At 32.7% G+C, this 20,719-nt stretch overlaps 1 protein-coding gene across 3 annotated transcripts in view; it reads right to left on the minus strand.

The window, feature by feature from the left end:
* Window positions 1–20,092, minus strand: part of LOC143239630 (zinc finger protein DPF3-like) — a 79,206-nt gene extending 59,114 nt beyond the window's left edge. For all 3 annotated transcript variants that reach the window (XM_076480936.1, XM_076480937.1, XM_076480935.1), the window contains exon 1: window positions 19,993–20,092. In XM_076480936.1, the coding sequence (XP_076337051.1) occupies window positions 19,993–20,072 (80 nt within the window). In that variant the 5' untranslated portion in view covers window positions 20,073–20,092. The remainder of the gene's footprint in view (window positions 1–19,992) is intronic.
* Window positions 20,093–20,719: the final 627 nt, after the last annotated feature.

The raw sequence follows: 20,719 nt of genomic DNA on the forward strand, positions 1-20,719 counted from the left end.
CTACCTAAAAAACTAACTGTACAACTGTTTCATTTTTTGATTAACCCTTTTGCTACAGGTTCAGTATAATATACACAAGTTACTCTATACATTTACATGTTAAGTATTAAAATTATAACTTTTGATATAGCAAGTGCATCTTCACAAAACTTGGTAGTTTAGTAAAAATTACAAGTTATTTTGTATACAAAAATCAGATATTTTTATTAAATATTTTTGTTAAAGATTTGTTTGTGAAAATAGTGTTTCATTACTAGTCTGAGTGCACAATGGTTTCATGTTACAATTAAAAAACTACTTTTTGTCCCAAAAATCTCAAATATTATTTGCATAATCTCTAAAACCTCCTAAATACATTTGAAACATTTGTTTTTAATAAAACTTTATATTTTGTTATTTTCCATACTCAAACTATGTGAGGTCTGTCACTTAACCAACCTCATTACCATCATAAAAAATTAGGAAACAAAAATAAATTATGCTTTTTCATGCTGGAATTACTACAATTTATGACACAAAAATACAAATGTTTAATCTAAGTAGATTAGTCTTATAATGCTCCATATTTACATATATATTTTTTATTTTTTATTATTCTGGCCTTCCAGTCATGCCTAGCTAACATAACTTGCATTGATGCATATCGAGTAATATAAAAGTGAACTTTAGTCTTTCCTGTCTTTTAGCAGACTAGTATTTTGTAATATACAGTCCCATTTCAATTATTATACATTACATATATATATGTATATAGATTATTACTATTTAGAAATATATTATTAAACTTATTTTTCTGAAAATATAAAACAATAAATCAAGAAGTAAAGCAAACTGATATTTTCTTGCTATGACCCTTGTACTAAGTTGCTGCTGGACATAGGTTGCTAAACATTTTAAAATTTCACATGTGGAGTATATCAAATTTGTTTTAAGGTTTTATATATATAGCTGAATAACCAAAAAATCAAATAACCACACTATATCTCAAAACGGCTGGTATGGGTGTTAAAACTTTTACTAATAAAGCAGAGAATGTTTCAACCTTCCTAGGTCATCTTGAGGTTATCAAAGAAAGAGTTTGCAACTGACCGTTGATGAGCACAAGTCTTAGGGACAAGAATATATATAGGTACAGGATTGTAGGGAGCAATGCAGTTAGATGTTAGGTTATTAATTAGTATAGGTCAGGAGTGGCCAAACTTGCTTAACATAAGAGCCCCATACAATAAACTTCAGATGTTTGAGAGCCGCAAGACATGAACAAATATTACACACACGTGTTTATTATTATATGCAAATTTGTAGACAAATTTTATATAAATATTACATAAGAATATTTATTTATTCATGTGTGAAGTTTTTATACATATATATATACACCATGTTTGCAAAATTCTGGCTTATTGTTTTAACTATATTGAGGGTATTTAATATTGTAATAAACTATGAAAACATCTAAAACAAATACAAATTTGCATTTCATTAACATTAAATGAGACTGCCAACAATAAAAATAAATGGGTAAGAACAGATATTTTTAATGGTATTTGTCTCAGTAAATATATGGTCAAAACATGGAGGAAAACATGTAAAACAATAAAATTAGAGAATATTTAATCAGATACCACATTACACAATTCATAATATTTTTCTGACATAAACAGACATTAATACAATGATCAGGCTATTTATTGCTAGTAGAGGTATTGTGAGTTTCCACCTTTGTTGTGAGTCATTGAAATTCTGGCTGATATGTTGTCAAGGCTGTACGAAGTAGCTCTGACAGGTGTTGATTTGTAAGGATTGCACAATGCTTCGACTTTACAAACGTCATTACAGAGTACAGTGATTCACTACAGTATGTTGTGTTGAAAATTGAGATGAGCCGTATACCCATTTTCTTCCATTCAGGATATTTTATTTCTGGAATTTGCTTCCAGAACTCAATTGTAGAATGGGATTTATGGATCATCTTTAGACTCAGGTCCTCCTGTAGTTCTATTAATTTCATTTCCACAGCAGATGATTCTGTAACCAGAGTTTCGAGAATTGGACAACCATCATTGATTACATCAACCATGAATGGATTTACAAGAAAGGCAAAGTAAGGCTTCAGCTCCTACAGGTCCTCAAACCTGTCTAGGAAATTATCAAACAGTCCTTGTAATTTATCTTTGTATTATTCCACTTTGTGGTCTTTTATTTCAATATCAAGGAATGTATTTACTCTCCTTTTGAGATTGGGAAAGTAACTGAAGTTTCTTAACAATACATCTCTTTGACAAAGTCTTATTTTATTCTAAAAGCTGAAAATTGTCCAAGTAAGATCAGAAACAATTTTATCCTTCCCCTGGAGTGCAAAGTTGAGAGTTGGTAGATGATTCATCATATCAGTAAGGAACATCAGATCTTGTATCCAATTATCATTTCCCAGTTGAAAATAGAATCTTTTCTTTTCTTCAAGAAAAGTAATAACAGGCTCCAACAGATCCACAAACCTATTTAAGACATTGCTAGTTAGTTGACAACCACCTCACAATGCAGTGGAAAAAGACATCACTGGGTTTATCTTGAAGCTCCAGTTCTTCAATAAAAATTTTGAACTGTCAGTGGGTCTTCCCATTTAAGCGTATGAAATTGACAATTTGAAGAACAAATTTCATAACATCTTCATACTTAAAGTATCTTGATGCCAGGTGTTCATGATGAATAATGCAATGAACAGGAAGAAACTCTGAAATGCTGGGATCACTTTTCATAAGTGCAATTAATCCTGCATTTTTCCCAACCATTGCAGGTGCTCCATCTGTTGCAACACTGACAAGTTTATTAAGTGGAATATCAGCATTCTGTTAAAGCTCTGTCAAGGGCATTTTTAATGTCAACACCATGAGTTATTTCTTTTAGTGCCACTAAGTTCAACATCTCTTCTTTCACAATTACATAAGAAGAAAATAATGAACAAATACTGCCAGTTGGTTGTTTTGTTTTTTGCACAAAGCTACTTGAGGGCTATCTGCGCTAATCACCAGTTGTGGGTTATCTTGCATGTCAGTAGATCTGTTAAGGGCTAAGCTGATTGCAAGGGAATTCTTTAAATCATTTTGCATTTTACCTGCAACATCAGCACTGATCTCGGAGATACATCTCTCTGTAGTGTAGTGTGAAGCTAGTGTTTGTGCTATTAGTCACTGAAATTATGTGTTATTTGGATCTAACACTGAAACAACTTCAGCTATATTTTTCTTAACAAATTTACCATCTGAATATGGGCATTTAGCATAAGCAATATTCTATTATATAACAAAACTAGCTTCAGTTGTTGCATCAACTTCCTTACCGAACGTTGTCAACAGTGTCCGCTGGCTATTTAGTGATGATTTTAACACAGTTAACTTGTTTTTCCAGAATTCTGAGTTAGGGGGATAGTCAGACAAAAAGTTCTTATGATTTGTTTCACAATGGCATTTCAAGTTATTGGCTTTGGGATGACTGAGTAACACATTGCAGATAAGACATAAAGGTTTACTTCCTGTAATGGTGAATACAAAATCTTCCTCCCACTTTGGTTTAAAATTTCTGTGTTCATCTTCATACTTTCATTTCTTACAATTTGATGACACCATCGTCCTTCAAAAATTTTTCATAGAAACTTTTGTTTGTTTTGTTTTTTGAATTTCGTGCAAACCTACACGATGGCTATCTGCACTAGCTGTCCCTAATTTAGCAGTGTAAGACTAGAGGGAAGGCAGCTAGTCATCACCACCAACTCTTGGGCTACTCTTTTTCCAACAAATAGTGGAATTGATCATCACATTATAATGCTCCCACAGCTGAACAAGCAAGCATGTTTGGTGAGACGTGGATTCAAACCTGCGACCCTCAGATTACAAGTTGAACACCTTAACCCAACTGGCCATGCCAAGCCATATAGACACTTCTAAAAAAAAAAAAATGAAGTGAAAAGAAGCAATAAGCTCCAAAGTGCGTAACACAACCAAACTCGACAGCACCCAGTATCACACTAATTTCACTGCCCACAACACAGCCACAATCACATGATTGCAAATCATGCCCACTAAAACTAACATTGTCAGCACTGCCTTGTATGATTACTGATTCTCCAGCATAATTCCTCTGTAATCCTTGCTGATCCAAAACTTCTTTAATCCATGACTCAAACCTAGTGTTTAAATTAGGATTTAAATTCTTAAATATATTTACTCACCATGAACACTAAACTTAAGTTTTAATCCAGTGGACTCTCAGTTCATACCTGGTAAATAATTATAAAGCTTGAAAATTTGTTATTTACTTTTTATATTAATCATGATGCAGAAAGGAACTCAGCCAACATGTTTCCTCAAGCTGCACATTATCTGTCAAAGAGCTGCATGTTGCTCGCGAGCCACAGTTTGGCCACCCCTGGTGTAGGTATAAAGGTTTTCCTTTACAATAGTCTTAGTTGTATAAGTAGGGCTTCTTTGATTTTGCATTTGTTTATATTTGTGTCCCTCCTTTGTATCTAAGTGTTTTCTATGGTTATGTTGTGTTTATTTGATTTGCAGTGTTCAAAAACATGTGAAGGTGTATTTTTTGTTCTTTGAATCTAGTTTCCATTTTTCTGCTTGTTTCTCCAATATAGAAGTTGTGGCAATTATCACATTGTATTTTATAAATAATGTTGGTGTGGTGTTTGTCAGTGTAGTTTTTACATAGTATAGACTTTAGTTTTGTACCTGGTTTTGAATAAATTTGGTGTTTACTGGAACATTGTTTTGTTGTATGTTTTTTCAAAACATTGGTTTTTTTTTCGCTGATGTCGGAAACATATGGTATGCAGCAGTGTTAGGTTTTGTAGTTTCTTGGATCTTGGGATTTATTATTTGTTTGTTGTTGATCTAAGTGAGTGTGTATAATTTTTTCAACAGTTTTTGTATGGCATTTGTTTATGTCGATGGCTAACACTGATACCACAGAATTCTATTACAATTTACTAAACGTAGTAACTAAGATATATTTAGGTTTCAAAAAATATGAAACTTCAAGCGGACTAAAAACACTACCTACCTACTCTGCATAAGTTAGGACTTTATGAAGATGTCAGGTTCTTTTACCTTTATTAAAGCAGACTTGAACTCATTTATGCTGTCAAATTTTACAAATGATTCTGGAAGATTGATCCACAGACAATTAACAATTTGAGTAACATTATATGAAGTTACTTTTCATGTAGCTCACATGATCATTCAAAGATTTAGTGGAGATAATTTATCCCTTCTAACAATTCTATGAACTAGTAACATAATTTCTCCATTTTCTATCTTCTAGAAATGGCAACTTTGACTTTTTCTTTCTTCTTTATAGGTCATAAACTAGATTATTATTTTCAATGGAATTAAAGTTTTTCTGGATGTTCCTAATCTTTCAATAAAGGTTCCACATCTTTCTACAATGCTTCAAATCTGATTTGGGATTTATGCTTAAGATATTGAAATAACCTGTATGTAACACTTAATTCTGAATGGGCTTTACTAATGATTTGAAAACATATCACAAATAACACTGAAACATTCTCTCAGCTGAAAATGAAAATAAAACTGAGATAGTATTCATCTTGCACATGAAATACTTTTAGTCATAATCAGTATTTTATAAACTGCATCACTAAATAATAATTATACCGAACTTTCAGTATGATTTAGTGTGGTAAACTACATGCTCATTCACAGAAATTTCATAGATCTTAGCATCATCTAGAAACAATTCTGTAAATCATAGTGAACATTAATGTAAGTAAAAAAGCGACAAGGCTTACAAAAGATCACTGAAGTAGTTTATTCAATATAGGCGAGAAATTTAAGAATATATCAATAGCCATGACTCGCTGTACGAAACTGCCAACTCTTCTTCTGTACCCTGTGCTTTAAATTTAACAACTGCTTTTAAGTTACACTGTCAAAAAAGTCTCCTAGCATCAATATTAGTTGAATGGTGCTTCAAATCACATTTTGTTTATGAAATATTTGTGTCCTAGATAAAAACAGATCTACAGTATGAAGGAAAAACTCATTCTATGTTCACAGGATGCATATAAGATGGAAAACTAAAATGTTATTTTTCAATTTCGTGAATGGAAAGGTGTCACAGTCTCCCCCCCCCTTTTTTTTTGTTCTGACAGCACTAACACTTTACTAAACTGCATGAAACTTCTAAACAGTTTATTAAATACTTAAAGAATCTCTAATATTGGCTTTAAGAATTCATAAAACTTGATTTGCTTTTCTATCATTTTGTTATGAAATACCCAAAAGATTTGGGTTTTTTTTAAATACATTTTTGGTAAAAAATATTTGTTTCCCATATCAAGAAAATTTCAGATTTTCCAAATGTTACTCACACAAATTTACAGTCTTATTCTCAACTCACAAAGAAGTCACTCCACTGCACAACACAGTGAAAGACATGATCTGTGCAGTAGAAAGGTTCAACATTCCAACTAAAGACATGATCAAAATCTTCAAAACTGCCTTCAGGCACAAGTTCTAACTTCAAACATTCATGCTTATTTCATTTAAGATACATAGCCCTGGTATTTTATAAAAGGGGATATTATTTCTTGCTTTAGTGAAATGTTCAATGTTTCTTTTGCTTTTTAACTTTGTTATTTTTTAAGTTGATTTTTGAGTAAACATGACTGGAAATAAAAATTGTGGATGATACACTTCTTATTTCACAATTTAGTTCACAGAATTTGTTTTACATCAATGGTGGAACACGTTCTACAATTAATATAAGCTAAATCTTGTTAATCAATGCAAGTTATTTTACAAAAATAGTTCAAGTTACAAATCAAACCAATGTTAAATTTTAATTAGGCATTGGTTTTTTGATAAGCTACACAAGTCAGTATCCAACTTGAACAAGATCTAGTTGTATCAATATTTATTTAAAGCACTGATGAATATTCATGATTAATACACAGTTCCTTTATAAATAAATGCATGCAAAAAACACCTCAAAACACATCATCAGCATTCCTTAAAATCAGTAAAAAAATCTATTTCATGCCCTTTGGGATGAATAGTAGTTTTGTGCAAAATTCAAACAAACAAAATTAGTGAAAGCCACATTAAGTATTCACTTTTTATTGATTAAAAACTTGCAATATATACCATAAGGCACATGATGAAATATAAATCATAATCAATATTGGGTTCAGGAATACCTCGTTTTGAAAGCTATCAGATTCAAGCCAAAAATGTCAGAGTTACATATAGTAACATTTATACAATGAAAAAGGTTGATCTCAGCAAAATGACAAGGTTTCATTCATTTTCTACAAGCAAATGTTACTTAAATATTTGAAATAAAACTCCTGACAAATGGAATGCAAATTTATTGGAACATGCATTTGGGAACAGATGGACAAAAGAGTAGCACAACCAACAAACAATTTTTAAAATTTCTAAAAGTTTAGCCCAACAGTGGGGTATCCAGAATCTTACAAAGCTGGAACTGTTTTAAAGTTTATTTATTCTCTCAGGGGTATGAAAATAAATAGCTTACATAATCACAGGACAGCAAACATCTTAAATTAGATTATTGACACTGTTACAGAATACCATTTTTTATAAATGGTGTTTAAGATATACTACAACTTTTAAATGCTTAACTAGCAGATAAAACAATTGTTCTATTGTACATATTCACATTAAACAACCATTCTACTGAATTTATCATGACAGGTCTCATAAATTTGCTAAATTGTTTCATTTTACTTGGATCATAATACTTAAACACTTTTTAAACTGAACACACAAGCACCCTTTTTGCTGTTACAGCTTAAGAATGGTTTTTGTACAACAGAAATTTAAGTAAACTGCATCTATGTTTATAATAATTTTCAATTTTACATTTTTCTTTAAACATTCTGTATATAACATTGAATATTTTAATACAGTTGAGCACTTCCTTTTTGGACATTCGTATCATTAAATCTTTGTTTAATTGCTTTTTTATGTAAACATATGAAAATATCACCTTTATTTATCCATATGTTATTCAGACTAGATTGAATAAATATATCCATCATACTTATCCATTCTGACTGGAAAAATGTATTTGGGTTTGCAAGTTTCATGTTTCAAATAAGTGCAGAGTGGAAAAATATTTAAAAAATAATAGTGCAGGTTGGAAAAAATTCATACTTCAAATTTACTTATTATAAAGGTTGAAATCATACTATGATATTGAATTTTGTTTTGATTCCTCATTTTAAAAATGTTTGCAGTAGCTCCTCTTTCCCACTGGCCTTTAGACCTCATACTGGAAACTTTTATTTTAATATTTTAATTATAAAAACAATATACCATAAAACCTATCTAAGCCAGAAACTGCAAAGAGTGGAAACCTGGATAAACTGGAAATATCAATTTTGCAGCATTAAGATTTCTCTTATAAAAGGCCCTCCAGATGGCAAAACCTGAGTAAAGCAAACTGAAAAATATCTTTCACCTACCTCATCTATCAAAAAATATGATTAGAACCCGAGTCAGGCAGAAAAAATGTTTTTGGTTCTATATTAATTTCTTGTTTAATTAATAATTTGTTTAAATACTAATAAATTCTCAAATATTTTGTTACAGTAAGTATTGGTTATTATACATATATATTCTGTTCTTTCTTCTGCCATCATTATTTTTGCAGTTAAAATTAAACAAAAGAATGGAACAAGAAAATAGGAATATTCTACTTTTCCTAGATAATGCAACTTGTCACCCAAACGTTCAAATGTTCGTTTAGTCTTTCTATCTCCATGTACAACATCACTTCTACAAACACTAGATAATGGAATTATACAGTGTATAAATTTGTGATAAAGAAAAATTGATACTTCAGCAGATTATTGCAAACATGGACGACTATAAGAGAGCATCCAAAATGACCATGAAAATTGACATGTTAGATGCAATTGCATTTTTATTACGCATTTGATTGAATGTACTTAAAGTACTTTCAAAACTGTGGGTTTATTTTTGATAATAGCAGAGATTGTGGAGTTGTTTGTTGCAACTATTCTAGTGAAATCCAAACTCTGATTGGGAAGGTTGATGCAGATAATTGTGAATGTTGACAAGAATGTTTTAACAGAAACTGAGGAAATTGATTTAAAATCTATAATAGATTTGCAAGATTGTAACAGTGTGAGAGATTCAAAACATGAACAAAATGGGAAAAAATAGTGAGAAAATAGAAATTCCTACTTCATTGCAAGTGTTAAGTTATATTAACGTTATCAAATTGTATGCAAAAATGAAGGGGGAAAATGAACTTCAGGAAAAGGCCATAGAATTTGCACACTTAATAGCATGAGAAAGCCTATTAAAAAAATGAAACATTTGAAATTCAACACTTTCTTCAAATAAATTTGATCAAGATTTTGTGTACTTGTGTATATTTTGAGTGTGTACTTTTGTTCTTATTCCAATAAATATAGGAAACAGTATAATAACTATTCACAAATGTCTTACTTCCCTTGAGTCAAGCACGTATAACATTCCACTCGAAAATTATATATAATTAAGGAAATGCATATTCAATGTCCAAGCTGGAAATTTTATTCAGTCCCGTGCAATTCCACCTTAGACAGGTTTTACCGTATTTTAAAAACAGGCATACGGAACTCAATGGAGAACATTCCAAAAATAAAAGTAAACAACTAACGAATGAAATTTATTAATCAAAACAGCAGACATGATACAAATAAGAATCTCGAGTACCATGACTGAAAGTCAACAGATAATAAGAAAATAAAAAAAAAACAATATTTTGAACAGAAACCTAATGTACTTTAACAGATATGCAATGAAGTATACTGAAGAAGAAAGAAACAGACCTTACTAATTGTTGCAATGCAAGGAAACTTTGAAGAAAAGATTTGCTTGCAATTTAAATGTGATATAATTTAGAGTAACCATTTACAACAATCAGATGTTACTAAATATTATTTATCTTAACTTTCATTATAGAATGTTGTGAAGTAATAATGTGTTTTATTGATGTATTACTGGGTACATCAGTTTTCACAACAAAGAGGGTTCCTTCTGATTGGGAGCACAAAGAATATGATACAAAATTTAAAGTACTAAGTGACAAATTCTACAGAGGAAAAAAAAAAGCTGGAGCAAAGGAAAAGGAAACAATAATGGCTACAATTTTACTTATTACTGCTGCATGATACATGAATTTTTTAATTAATGCCTGCATATGTGATCCGAGTTATAAACAGTATGTGCCCACTACCCAATGGAATGATGAACTTTAATACCAAATAATAACACAAATGTTCCCAGGTTGAGGCCATAAAATTTGTTTGATCCACCAGACAGAGAGAACGAGTGCACGAATATGATATATGACTATGTATACATATTACTACTATTTACAAATACATTTTGATAGTGCACTTTTCATAAAACAATAACTAAACACTGAAATTGATAATCTTTACTATTTATGATTATAAAAAAAAAAGTTGGGGCATGCTTGCTATTCTTTGTTTACTAAATCTTGCTAAATTTCCCCATGTGGAGGATGCAAGACAACTTTTAGGTTTTATATACACATTTTGAAATAAATTATAAAATACTCTGAATATTGCAGAATTCCACTAAGTTGGCACACTGGCTAACTGAACTATATTTAAGTTTTAAAAAATATTGTTTTTCCAAAACCCCATTTCCACTTATCTTTTCCTTCCAAGATTTGAGACAAAAGACTTCAAGAGCCTAAGAAAACTACATGGGGTAAATTCTAAGTGATTGGTTAAAGCTATAAAAGAGCAAAGCAGGTTTACGTGAGAAAATATTACAACAAATGGAAAAGGTGATTGGCTGAAATTTTATGGTGCAAAGAAACTAGGCTATATGCACCAAAAAGGTAAAAAAAATAGAGTAAATTTATTAAAAATTTTAAAAAGGAATCGCATTAAAACAAAAATGTCTGATTTTTTAATTAAAAATTTAAGTAGCATTAAATTCAAATTTTAAATTAATTTACAGCAGTATGAGAGAAAATAAGGTAATACAAGTTTTAAAGGACTTTCTTTAGCGTAATTTTCATTATTATAACTCGCCAGGATGACTAATGGGCAAGTTCAAACATCAGCATTAATCACCTGAAGTTAGCCTTCCCAGTCCTGGTTGAGTTATTTGACATCCCAGCCATTTTCCAAGGTGTGTGCTTGTGTGTGTTTTTCTTATAGCAAAGCCACATCGGGCTATTTGCTGAGCCCACTGAAGGGAATCAAACCCCTGATTTTAGCATTCAAAATCCATAGACTTACTACTGTACTAGCTGGGGGACCCATTTTCTAATACTGTATCAAACTAATTTTACTTTAATTCATAAAAAGGAATCATGTTATAATGAAACAAAATCCAATTTATGAATTAAAAACTTAGTATTAAAGAAGCCAATGACTTACTACTGTACTAGCTGGGGGACCCATTTTCTAATACTGTATCAAACTAATTTTACTTTAATTCATAAAAAGGAATCATGTTAAAATGAAACAAAATCCAATTTATGAATTAAAAACTTAGTATTAAAGAAGCCAATGACTTACTACTGTACTAGCTGGGGGACCCATTTTCTAATACTGTATCAAACTAATTTTACTTTAATTCATAAAAAGGAATCATGTTAAAATGAAACAAAATCCAATTTATGAATTAAAAACTTAGTATTAAAGAAGCCAATGGCCATTAAAAAACTAACATTTGTAAGGTGGACAGTTTCACCATTGCCAATGACATTGTCCAGTGTCAGGGATAAACCTTTGGACAAAACACGTCTCAAATTGTGCCATCACTGAGAGTCATGATGACAGCATGACAGTAAAATGTGGACTCTGTGACCTGAGTATCACACAGACCACACACAGGTGCATCAGTACCAGATAAAAAGAAAACAATGAGTTAGAAAACTGTGACCAACTCATAGTCTAGTTAGAACTTCTTTCTGATCCTTACGGACACAAGATGGCTAAAGTTCAATAGTATGTTTTACTTGAAAAAGCTTGTTTTCTTGTTTCTCTCTCCAAGTCAACTATCAATTGGCATGGAGACAAGACTTAAATACAGAACCATAATCCATGTATGGAACAGGCACAGCAGTGATAGCACCAGAGACAGACAGACTTAGCTGAGGTGTCAGCAGACTAGTTCCTGCAAATACCAACGTGGTCTGGTATACAGAAGAACAAGATAGAAGTAGATGTTAAAGAGAAATGGACAAGTCAGCTTTGAATATCTAAGAGAACAGGACAAAAACTAACGCAAAGTGATTCTAGATCCAGTACAGAACTAAGCAAGTCAGTATAAATACTAAAATTCGAGTACTGCTTAGCTTCTAAGTGATCCAGGGCAAGAAAAACAGCAGTGAACAGAGAAATTGTAGAAGGGACTCTGCAAACCACCAAATAACAAATCATGGCAGAGCCCACAAAGTTACCTGATTTTAAACCATCCGTATAAATGGAAATGGAAGGATGGTTTGAAAGACATTCAGCAAATAAGATGTTACTTCCAATCAGGAGTATCCACTTTTCTCAGATGACTTAAAGAAAGGTCACATTCTGGGATGGTAATAAGCCATGGTTGGATGTGCTGGACAGGGAAAACATCAATGTTCCACAAGGGCAGACCCAATTCATTCAACTGCATCTTGATACGAAGGCCAAAAGGAAAAATGGCAGATCATCTGTTCTGAAAAAGCATGGTTCACTGAGAAAGGAAAACACAACCCCAGGTTTGATGCTGTGATCAGGATCAAAGTTACAAAGCATACAGTAAACAATTCAAACCAGCAGAGGTAGAGAGAAGGTTCATGAGAGTGTATACAAATTCTGGACTGGGGAAGTGCTGAAAGCCCTGATGCAAATCCCCTGATGATGAACAGGGTCCAACATCTTCAAAGCTGAGGTCCTGGCAGAGCCATAGACCAGACACCAGTAGTCCAGTTTCAATCAAATAAAAGCACAATATATCTTTAGCATAAAACATCAATCTGCTCCCAAAGTGATGGAAGAGAACACAAAGGATGTTCAGTGCTCTTGTACATTTGAATCATAGCTGCTGGATATGTGGTAAAGATCAGTTTCCAGTCAAAGATAAGCCACAAGAAATTTGCCTGAGAGACCACAAATTTACTGATATAACGTTCACGATCAGAGTGCATACTTCATTGGTGGCAATAGTGCATGCAAATGGTTTTAAGAGAGAAAAAAGTTAAAACCATTTCCTGTGGTCCTCTTCAGTAAACAACTGAGGGCAGTCTGTAGCTGCTGCTCAATATCTCATATTTGAAGTCTGACACGAGATGTGAAAGTCACCGATATGGAGACCATTTGCAACAGTGAGAGAGAGTTGTTCAGTGATGGCATTACCTTTACACTGAAAAGTGTGACACTCAAAACAGCCCTGAAGGTAATTGCTCTGCCAAAGTCTTGATAACTAAGAAGATGGAGAGAGAGGTAGAAGTGCTAGATACCCTGCAAAAGCTTTTACCTAGAGTATCAGCAATGCTCTGGGTATCAGCTACTTCCTGGCCATCAGAGAGCAAGATTGAGAGGGGGGACAGAATTATACTTCCCATGGCCTTTCAAATCTTGTCCCATATGATTGAAACTGGTGGTAGAAGATATGCTGGTTGTGAATTTAATCTAAGAGTCCTTCTGGCTTTGACATATTACCTCCTGAACACATGCACCAGCCTGCTGAAAAGAGATGAGGTGCAAGAGTGTGGGATACCTATAAAAAGTATCCCAGACCTATGTTTGAGCCTTCTGTGCCATTTGGCAAACAGGATTCCACCATGGATGAGAATATCATGGAAAACATGTCAAGGTTTTAGGAATACATTGAGAAACTGACAGTATAATACAGTAAGTTACTGGTGCCACACAGTTGTCTACTCATGGCTTACAGATGATGGCAAGATTAAGTTCTGCAAGAGCAGTGAAAGAGAACCAATTTGCTTGATCCAACTTCCACCAGGGCACATGGATCGGGTGGCACTGACCACAGCCAGTCTTTTTCAAAATTATAGGAAAATTATCATTACGTTGTAGATTACCGTCAACCCTCCATGAAGAGTGGAAGAATAATGAAGAGGAGCAAAGAGATCAATAGCAGTAAGGGACAGACAAGGTGCATAAAAATAAGTACAAGAACCACTATTCAGAAGAGAAAGATTACAATTAGAGAGCATATGCTCTACAGAGCGACCCCTCCCATCAATATTAGCACTTCCCCAAAAGGAATGATGTCCACTGAAATCCCCCAGGATTAAAAGGGAGACAGCAACTATTCAACAAGAGCATCAAGGTCCAATTGATCATAGGTGTCTCCAGGTGACAGGTAGAGAGAACAAACAGTGATGGTACAGCCTCCAAGGGTGTGTTGAGTGGCAAAGAAAGGGTGGGCACATGCTGATCAAACAACAGTGCCACCCCTCCATGCACTCATCCATCACACAGCCTGTCATTTCTGTACAAAGAAAGCCACTGAAAGGTGACTATTAACAGATTTCAGAAATGTTTCCTGTAAAGAAAGACACGCAGGATGGTAGGAAGCAATCAGTGCTTTGATGTCATCTAAATTAGAATGTAAACCTTAACAGTTCCATTGTATGAAGGTGGACAATTTTTATTTGTGTGTCAGTATACTGGGTAGATAGCCCTTCTCTGTTTATGACCATGTCTTTTTTCTTTACTGTCTTTATTCAAGGGAGGTCTGTTGACCTCCATAGATCCTGCCCTGGGTTGATTGGGCAGGTCTTTGCTGTTGGAAGAGGATTTCAGCAACTGAGGATGTAAATGAATGATCATTTTGCATCTTAGGGTGGAAGAAGAAGATGTACCGGAGGAAATGCCCATACCCAGAATCAAAAGAAGTGGATCTTGGGGTTTGCTGGAATGTATGTTAGAGGCAGAAATGGGTGTTGAAGTTGATTTATTCACTTTAACCATGGAAGTCAAAAGACTTTTCAGTTGGTTTGAGAATGATTCTTATGGAGGCTCAAAGAGATCTGTCTGCACTCACTCTATAGTAGTGGAAGGAAATGCAACAGCATACATCCGAGATGAAATGATGGACAGCAACTTTTGAGCCTCAAGGGAAGTAGCATTTTGAATCATTTTCAAACACTGCACTTCTTTCTTCCAACCATATAGGACAAGAACGAACGTAGGACAGGTAAGAGTCATTGCAATTAATGCAATGAGGGTCCATTTCACACTCACAGGCATCGTGGTCCTTGCCATCACAATGAGCACACATCAAGAAACCACAACATAATGTTTGAGTGACCAAACCACTGAACTGGAAGTATCCGAGAGGGTTTGTAATGTATGGCCACACCTTACAATTAATATTACCTGTCTTGATGGGAGCAGGTGGATGGGGTGATGGCAGGTAAATGTCTGAATGAGGATACTGGTCGGCATCATAATTCCATCTTTGCGAGTGGAGATTCCTGTCACTGCAGCAACTCCATGGGTGTAGTAACCAGCAAGGATCTCCGACTTAGGGACGTTCTTCAAATACCTTTCAACTATAACTCCTCATGACAAATTCAAAGTAGCATGGGGAGTAACCTCAAATGGCCTTCAAATGAAAGAGAAGTTCACCGTGTTTAGAAGTGGATGTTTCAATCAATATGTCACCAGAACAAAGTTTTTGGACTGACTTTGGAGAGCCAGCAAGTCCCTTTAGTCCCTTCTGAATACAAAGGGAAACATTTGCCCTAAAGATTTGCCTAATAAAGAATGTAATATCAGAAAATGAGGTACATGGGTTGATTGCTGTTCCAAATCTTCAAGACATGGTCATTTACCAATGGTCTGATTTTCACTATTTTGCTATCTTAATTTAATTAGGGAGATCCATAAGAAAGAAAGTTTCAGTGCCCACTGATCCCACCCACCATGGAGCCCTATGTGGGGACACACTGCAGTGCCAAACAAGAACACTGCAGTAAAGCCAGGATTTTGTAAGCACTATACCGAAACACAAGCATCACATACAATGTCCACAACACCCATTGAGAACATTCAACACCGGTACTTGGGTGACCCTAGACTAAGTGGATCAGCCAATTGACCCTGGCTATAAAAATTAAAAGGTCAAAGTGATGTGTTCAAGTTGGACACTTCAACCACCAGGATCCTCTCCTCCCTTGAACAGATCACCATGCAAGGCAAACACGAGTGGATGTTTATATCCCAGAGAAAGTAAATTGAAAGAACAAAACCTTCTCTGGGAGGTCCCCTCATCCCTTCCATGAATTCACACCTGGAGGTGGTTTACCATGTTATATTCATTAACTATAATGATATCTCAGCAAATTAAAAAAAAATCAGGTGTTATCTAATTTTTGGAAGGTTATAAATATCAGTAATTTGAGTTCTCATTTATAAGAAACTATAGACTTTATATTTAAACATAACAAACATCTGATTTTTACCAAAAGTTTCATTCAACAGAATGATGCACAAAAATTTAGGATTTGTTTTAGCAGTTACTTTTAAATTAAGAAATTAATTGTATAACAACAACAACATTTAAATTATAATACACAATTTTATAATAAAATTACTGACATACATTCATAAAAAGCAGTAGTTCAATAAAATTTCAAATGCAAGTCCACATGTAATGACATGCTCTTTTACCTAAGACTACAAGAAACCCCATAGTGATAGAGTTAAATCAACCCTTTATTTTTCAGGATATTTGCTACGTAGTTTATATATTATTGGAGAATACATCCATCTCCACATTTAATTAGTACTAGGCAATAAGTGATGTTTTATAATCAACACCTCCATTAATTGGTTAGTAATGTTAAGTAATATGTACAAGAAAAACATTTGAAGTTGGGTGTTTTGAACCAGTTGCCTCTCCTCTAGTTAGTAATTAAACTAATTAGTAGTTAAAAACTGAAACCAACAATGCAACACAATTACCATTCTTATAGTTTATGAAATAAATTAAAATGATATATTAACTTAAAACAATTTACCATCATGGTACTTTGCTTGTTTAATCATAATTTCACTTAATGTTTATATGACACTAACCAGTGTCATTGCTCATAAGTATAAGTTGATTATACTAACTACTCCCTCTATACACACACACTATTTTACAGGGAATTTACATTGGAGAAAAGGAATCGTATTTCACATCTCATCCCCTTCTGTATTATGGTGTTACTTTTTGTGGAATTATTACTCTTCAAACACAAAGTGAATACAAACCTGAATTATTCAATGTATTACTTTCATTATATTTTTGTTATTCACAACCTTTCTCAAGAAATTGGTATAGTTATACAATCATTCATTGTGTGTTTTTTGTCTACAAGTTCCAAACATATTTAGGATTTCATTTTAATTCCCAATCAGTTTTTTTCATAGTTTACTTTTTTTTTTTTATCATATTTTCTTACAACTACATATATAGTTTGTTTACTGATTAAGTGTTTAACATCCTTTTAATCCACACTGGTTTCTAGAGTAGCATATTTCCTCTCAGGTACATAAAACTAAAAAAGCCAACAAATTTCTGATATAATTGTCCTTTCAACACATTTAATCAGTACCATGGTTGTTCAAAACTCACTCCAGTCAATTTGACATACTTCACCTCAGTTTGAATCAACTGTAATTAATAATACCTTGATTTGAAGCAGAAAATTAAAAATACTATGATGATCGAAAGCTAAATCAAAAGATTTACCACTCATCTTCTAAGTCAAATGAAAAAATGTTAAAAATAGATGATAAACTTCTTGTTTCTATATTAATTATAAACACCTACTCACCATTAAAAAGTGGAATTTCTACAACAGAAAGTCTTTTGTTGTTCAAAGGACATTTAAAATTTTAGATCAAACTTAAAACTTTAGGGTATTCTTCTTAAGCCAACATTAAGCTTACAACCTGAATAAAATATTAGATTGGCAGATCTGACTGGTACCAATTCATCCATGATCTGCCAATATCAGGATCAAATTTTGACAATCTGTTCATGTGTTCCACACATCTAGATGTGGCATGTATTAACCTTCAAAATTCTTCAAGTAAGTTAGACACTTAAACTACAAAAGATATATTTTTGCCTGATAAAAGTTATAAATTGTACATTATGTATTATCATTAGTAAACAAACTTATCATCCAATCTTCATAAAAATTGGATCAGAAAAACATCAATAAATTGTTTAGGTCAGTATTAGCTGCTGTTAAGGAGATTAATTGTAGGCTTAGCCCATATTGTGTCACAAGTGTAAACCCACATACAAATTCTTGTCATAATATTTTGTTACTCTTCAGTTAAATCCATGACTTGCAGACATCCCTATAAAAATTACAATACTAAACATACAAACAAAATTAACAAATGTAATCTTAGAAACATGCCTATAACCGACAATTATCCAGCTGCCTGCACTCATTCCTTCCTATTAGATCGGCAAAGACAGTACATTCAGAGCAATATCATGTAACACGTTTCAACACAAAAATATACAGAGGAGTTAACAGTGAATATTGTAAGAATATGAGTTTACACATTGTTAGACATTTGTTTTAAAAACTGTTTGAAGAATTTCTGGTTTGTATGAGGCTGAAGACTGTTTATTAAAAAACAAGTAAATTAAAATGAATTATAACACTTACAAACAAAAAATCCAACAGAAAGTTTAGTTCAAAAGTTCTGTTACAATTTGCGAGAGTTGGAAGTATAGCGACCTATGACGATCAGGACTAAGAAGTGTTTTTTGTTCTATCAACTTTGTCCCATTGATTAAACTTTTAAAAAAAGAATTCACTTAAATTCTTTTAAATTTTCTGTGCAAGGCCAAAAAAAAAAGAGTGGTGCTGCTCCCACCCCCAAAATTAATATTAATGCTGGTTACCACTGTAATAATATTTATCTACAACAGTACTTTCTCAAATTATACATTAAACAATATACGAGTTTATGACTTGGTTTGATAATAACCTTGAGTGATACTTCAACTCAAAATCATTTTAATATTAAAAAGCAAATAAATGTTGAAGTAGACAAATGGCCAAAGACAATTAAGTGCTAACATGAAGAAGCATAGTTTGTACGTTCATAAAATAATCTGCTATCATATCTGATTTTGCAACAAATATTCCAACATCAGTCTTTTATTAAAAATTAAATATTTTATTAAATGCCAAGATTATTTCTAATATTCAAAAGATTTATCAATAAAAGCATTGAAGTTATTTTAGGAACAATATTCTCTTAAAAATATTGCTTTCAGATGTGGTAAACACCACATAACTTAGAAAGTTCAAGAGAGTTTGATGTGTGAAAAAAATGGAAAAAACGAATGAGACAGCCATCATGGGGCAAGACCTGCTACTGTCCCTATCAGTGTATATATATAAAATATCAAATGTTATCTTTCAGTTCAAATACTTTCATGCTTGATAATAAAGTATGGGTTTATTAACTTAGTATTATAAAATATATTCATAATGCGAACATACTTCGCTGCAAGAGATATTTAATATCTTATATACTACCAAAATACTACAAGGATTTCTTATATATTTATCTAAATTGTGTAATCGCTGACAACATATTCGTCTGTAATTTGCAAAACTCCCATAAAGGGGAGTCTGAATAAACTAAACACAATTTATTGTCATTTTCTTTTATACGTACTATGCAAAATAAAAATAACTTTTTTTTAAAAATGCAAGTAAAACCCCAATTTTCAGACAATCAAAATTCTGACTATAGTCTTGCTAGAAAACGAACTACATATTTTAGTTTTACGTTAAGAACAATCACATTCTAACCATCTACTTACTTAATTCTTTATTACCTAACAGATTACATTTTGTTTCATGAAATTATATAAATATTAAAAATTCATGGTTAACCTTTCGAGTCGTTTAACCGCCTCTGTGTTGAACTTGATCGCTGAACAGTCCTCCATCCTTAACAACGTTATTGTTAACATTAACTCCTACACAGTTGATGTAGCCAAACGAGTACAATGCCCTCTATGTTAAAGACAGCAAAATTATTCTGAGGGAAAAGTTGTAACGATACTGGTTACTTTCGTATCTGAGGTATAACAGGTTTAAATTAATTACCAAGCAACAAGTAACAATAATAAAATATTTTAGGATCGGATGAAATCTTCAAGAGATTATAAAGAATAATTCGTATCTGAAGATTTAAGCATACTGAACAGTTATCAGATGGAAACAAGTCGAACAAGATTTATTTAACTCTAAGCTGCAAAAAAAACAAAAAACAAATAAAGTACTATAAAGCTCCTGGCCCAGATAATATTTTAACAGTTTTGAACAAGGTCAAGGATTGGATATGTGAACTACATGACATAAGTCTTTGAACACTGCGAGGACGCCAAAGGTTTGGAAGTTCGTTGTTTCTTCTCTTTTCAAGGAAGTTATAAAAATGATCCCTGTCTGATTAAAGATATTTTACAAAATCACGCAACAAAGTGTTTTGATAGTCAAGATGGCTTCTCAAAGGGAGATTTTTCCTTTACAAATCGTTTGACATTCTTTAAAAATATTATTGCTCGTGTAGATGAAGGTAGGGGTGTACATTTGCTGTATCTAAATTTTCAGAAAGCAT

The sequence above is a fragment of the Tachypleus tridentatus genome, chromosome 13 (genome assembly GCF_004210375.1).
Source record: "Tachypleus tridentatus isolate NWPU-2018 chromosome 13, ASM421037v1, whole genome shotgun sequence".
Lineage (NCBI taxonomy): Eukaryota > Metazoa > Arthropoda > Merostomata > Xiphosura > Limulidae > Tachypleus > Tachypleus tridentatus.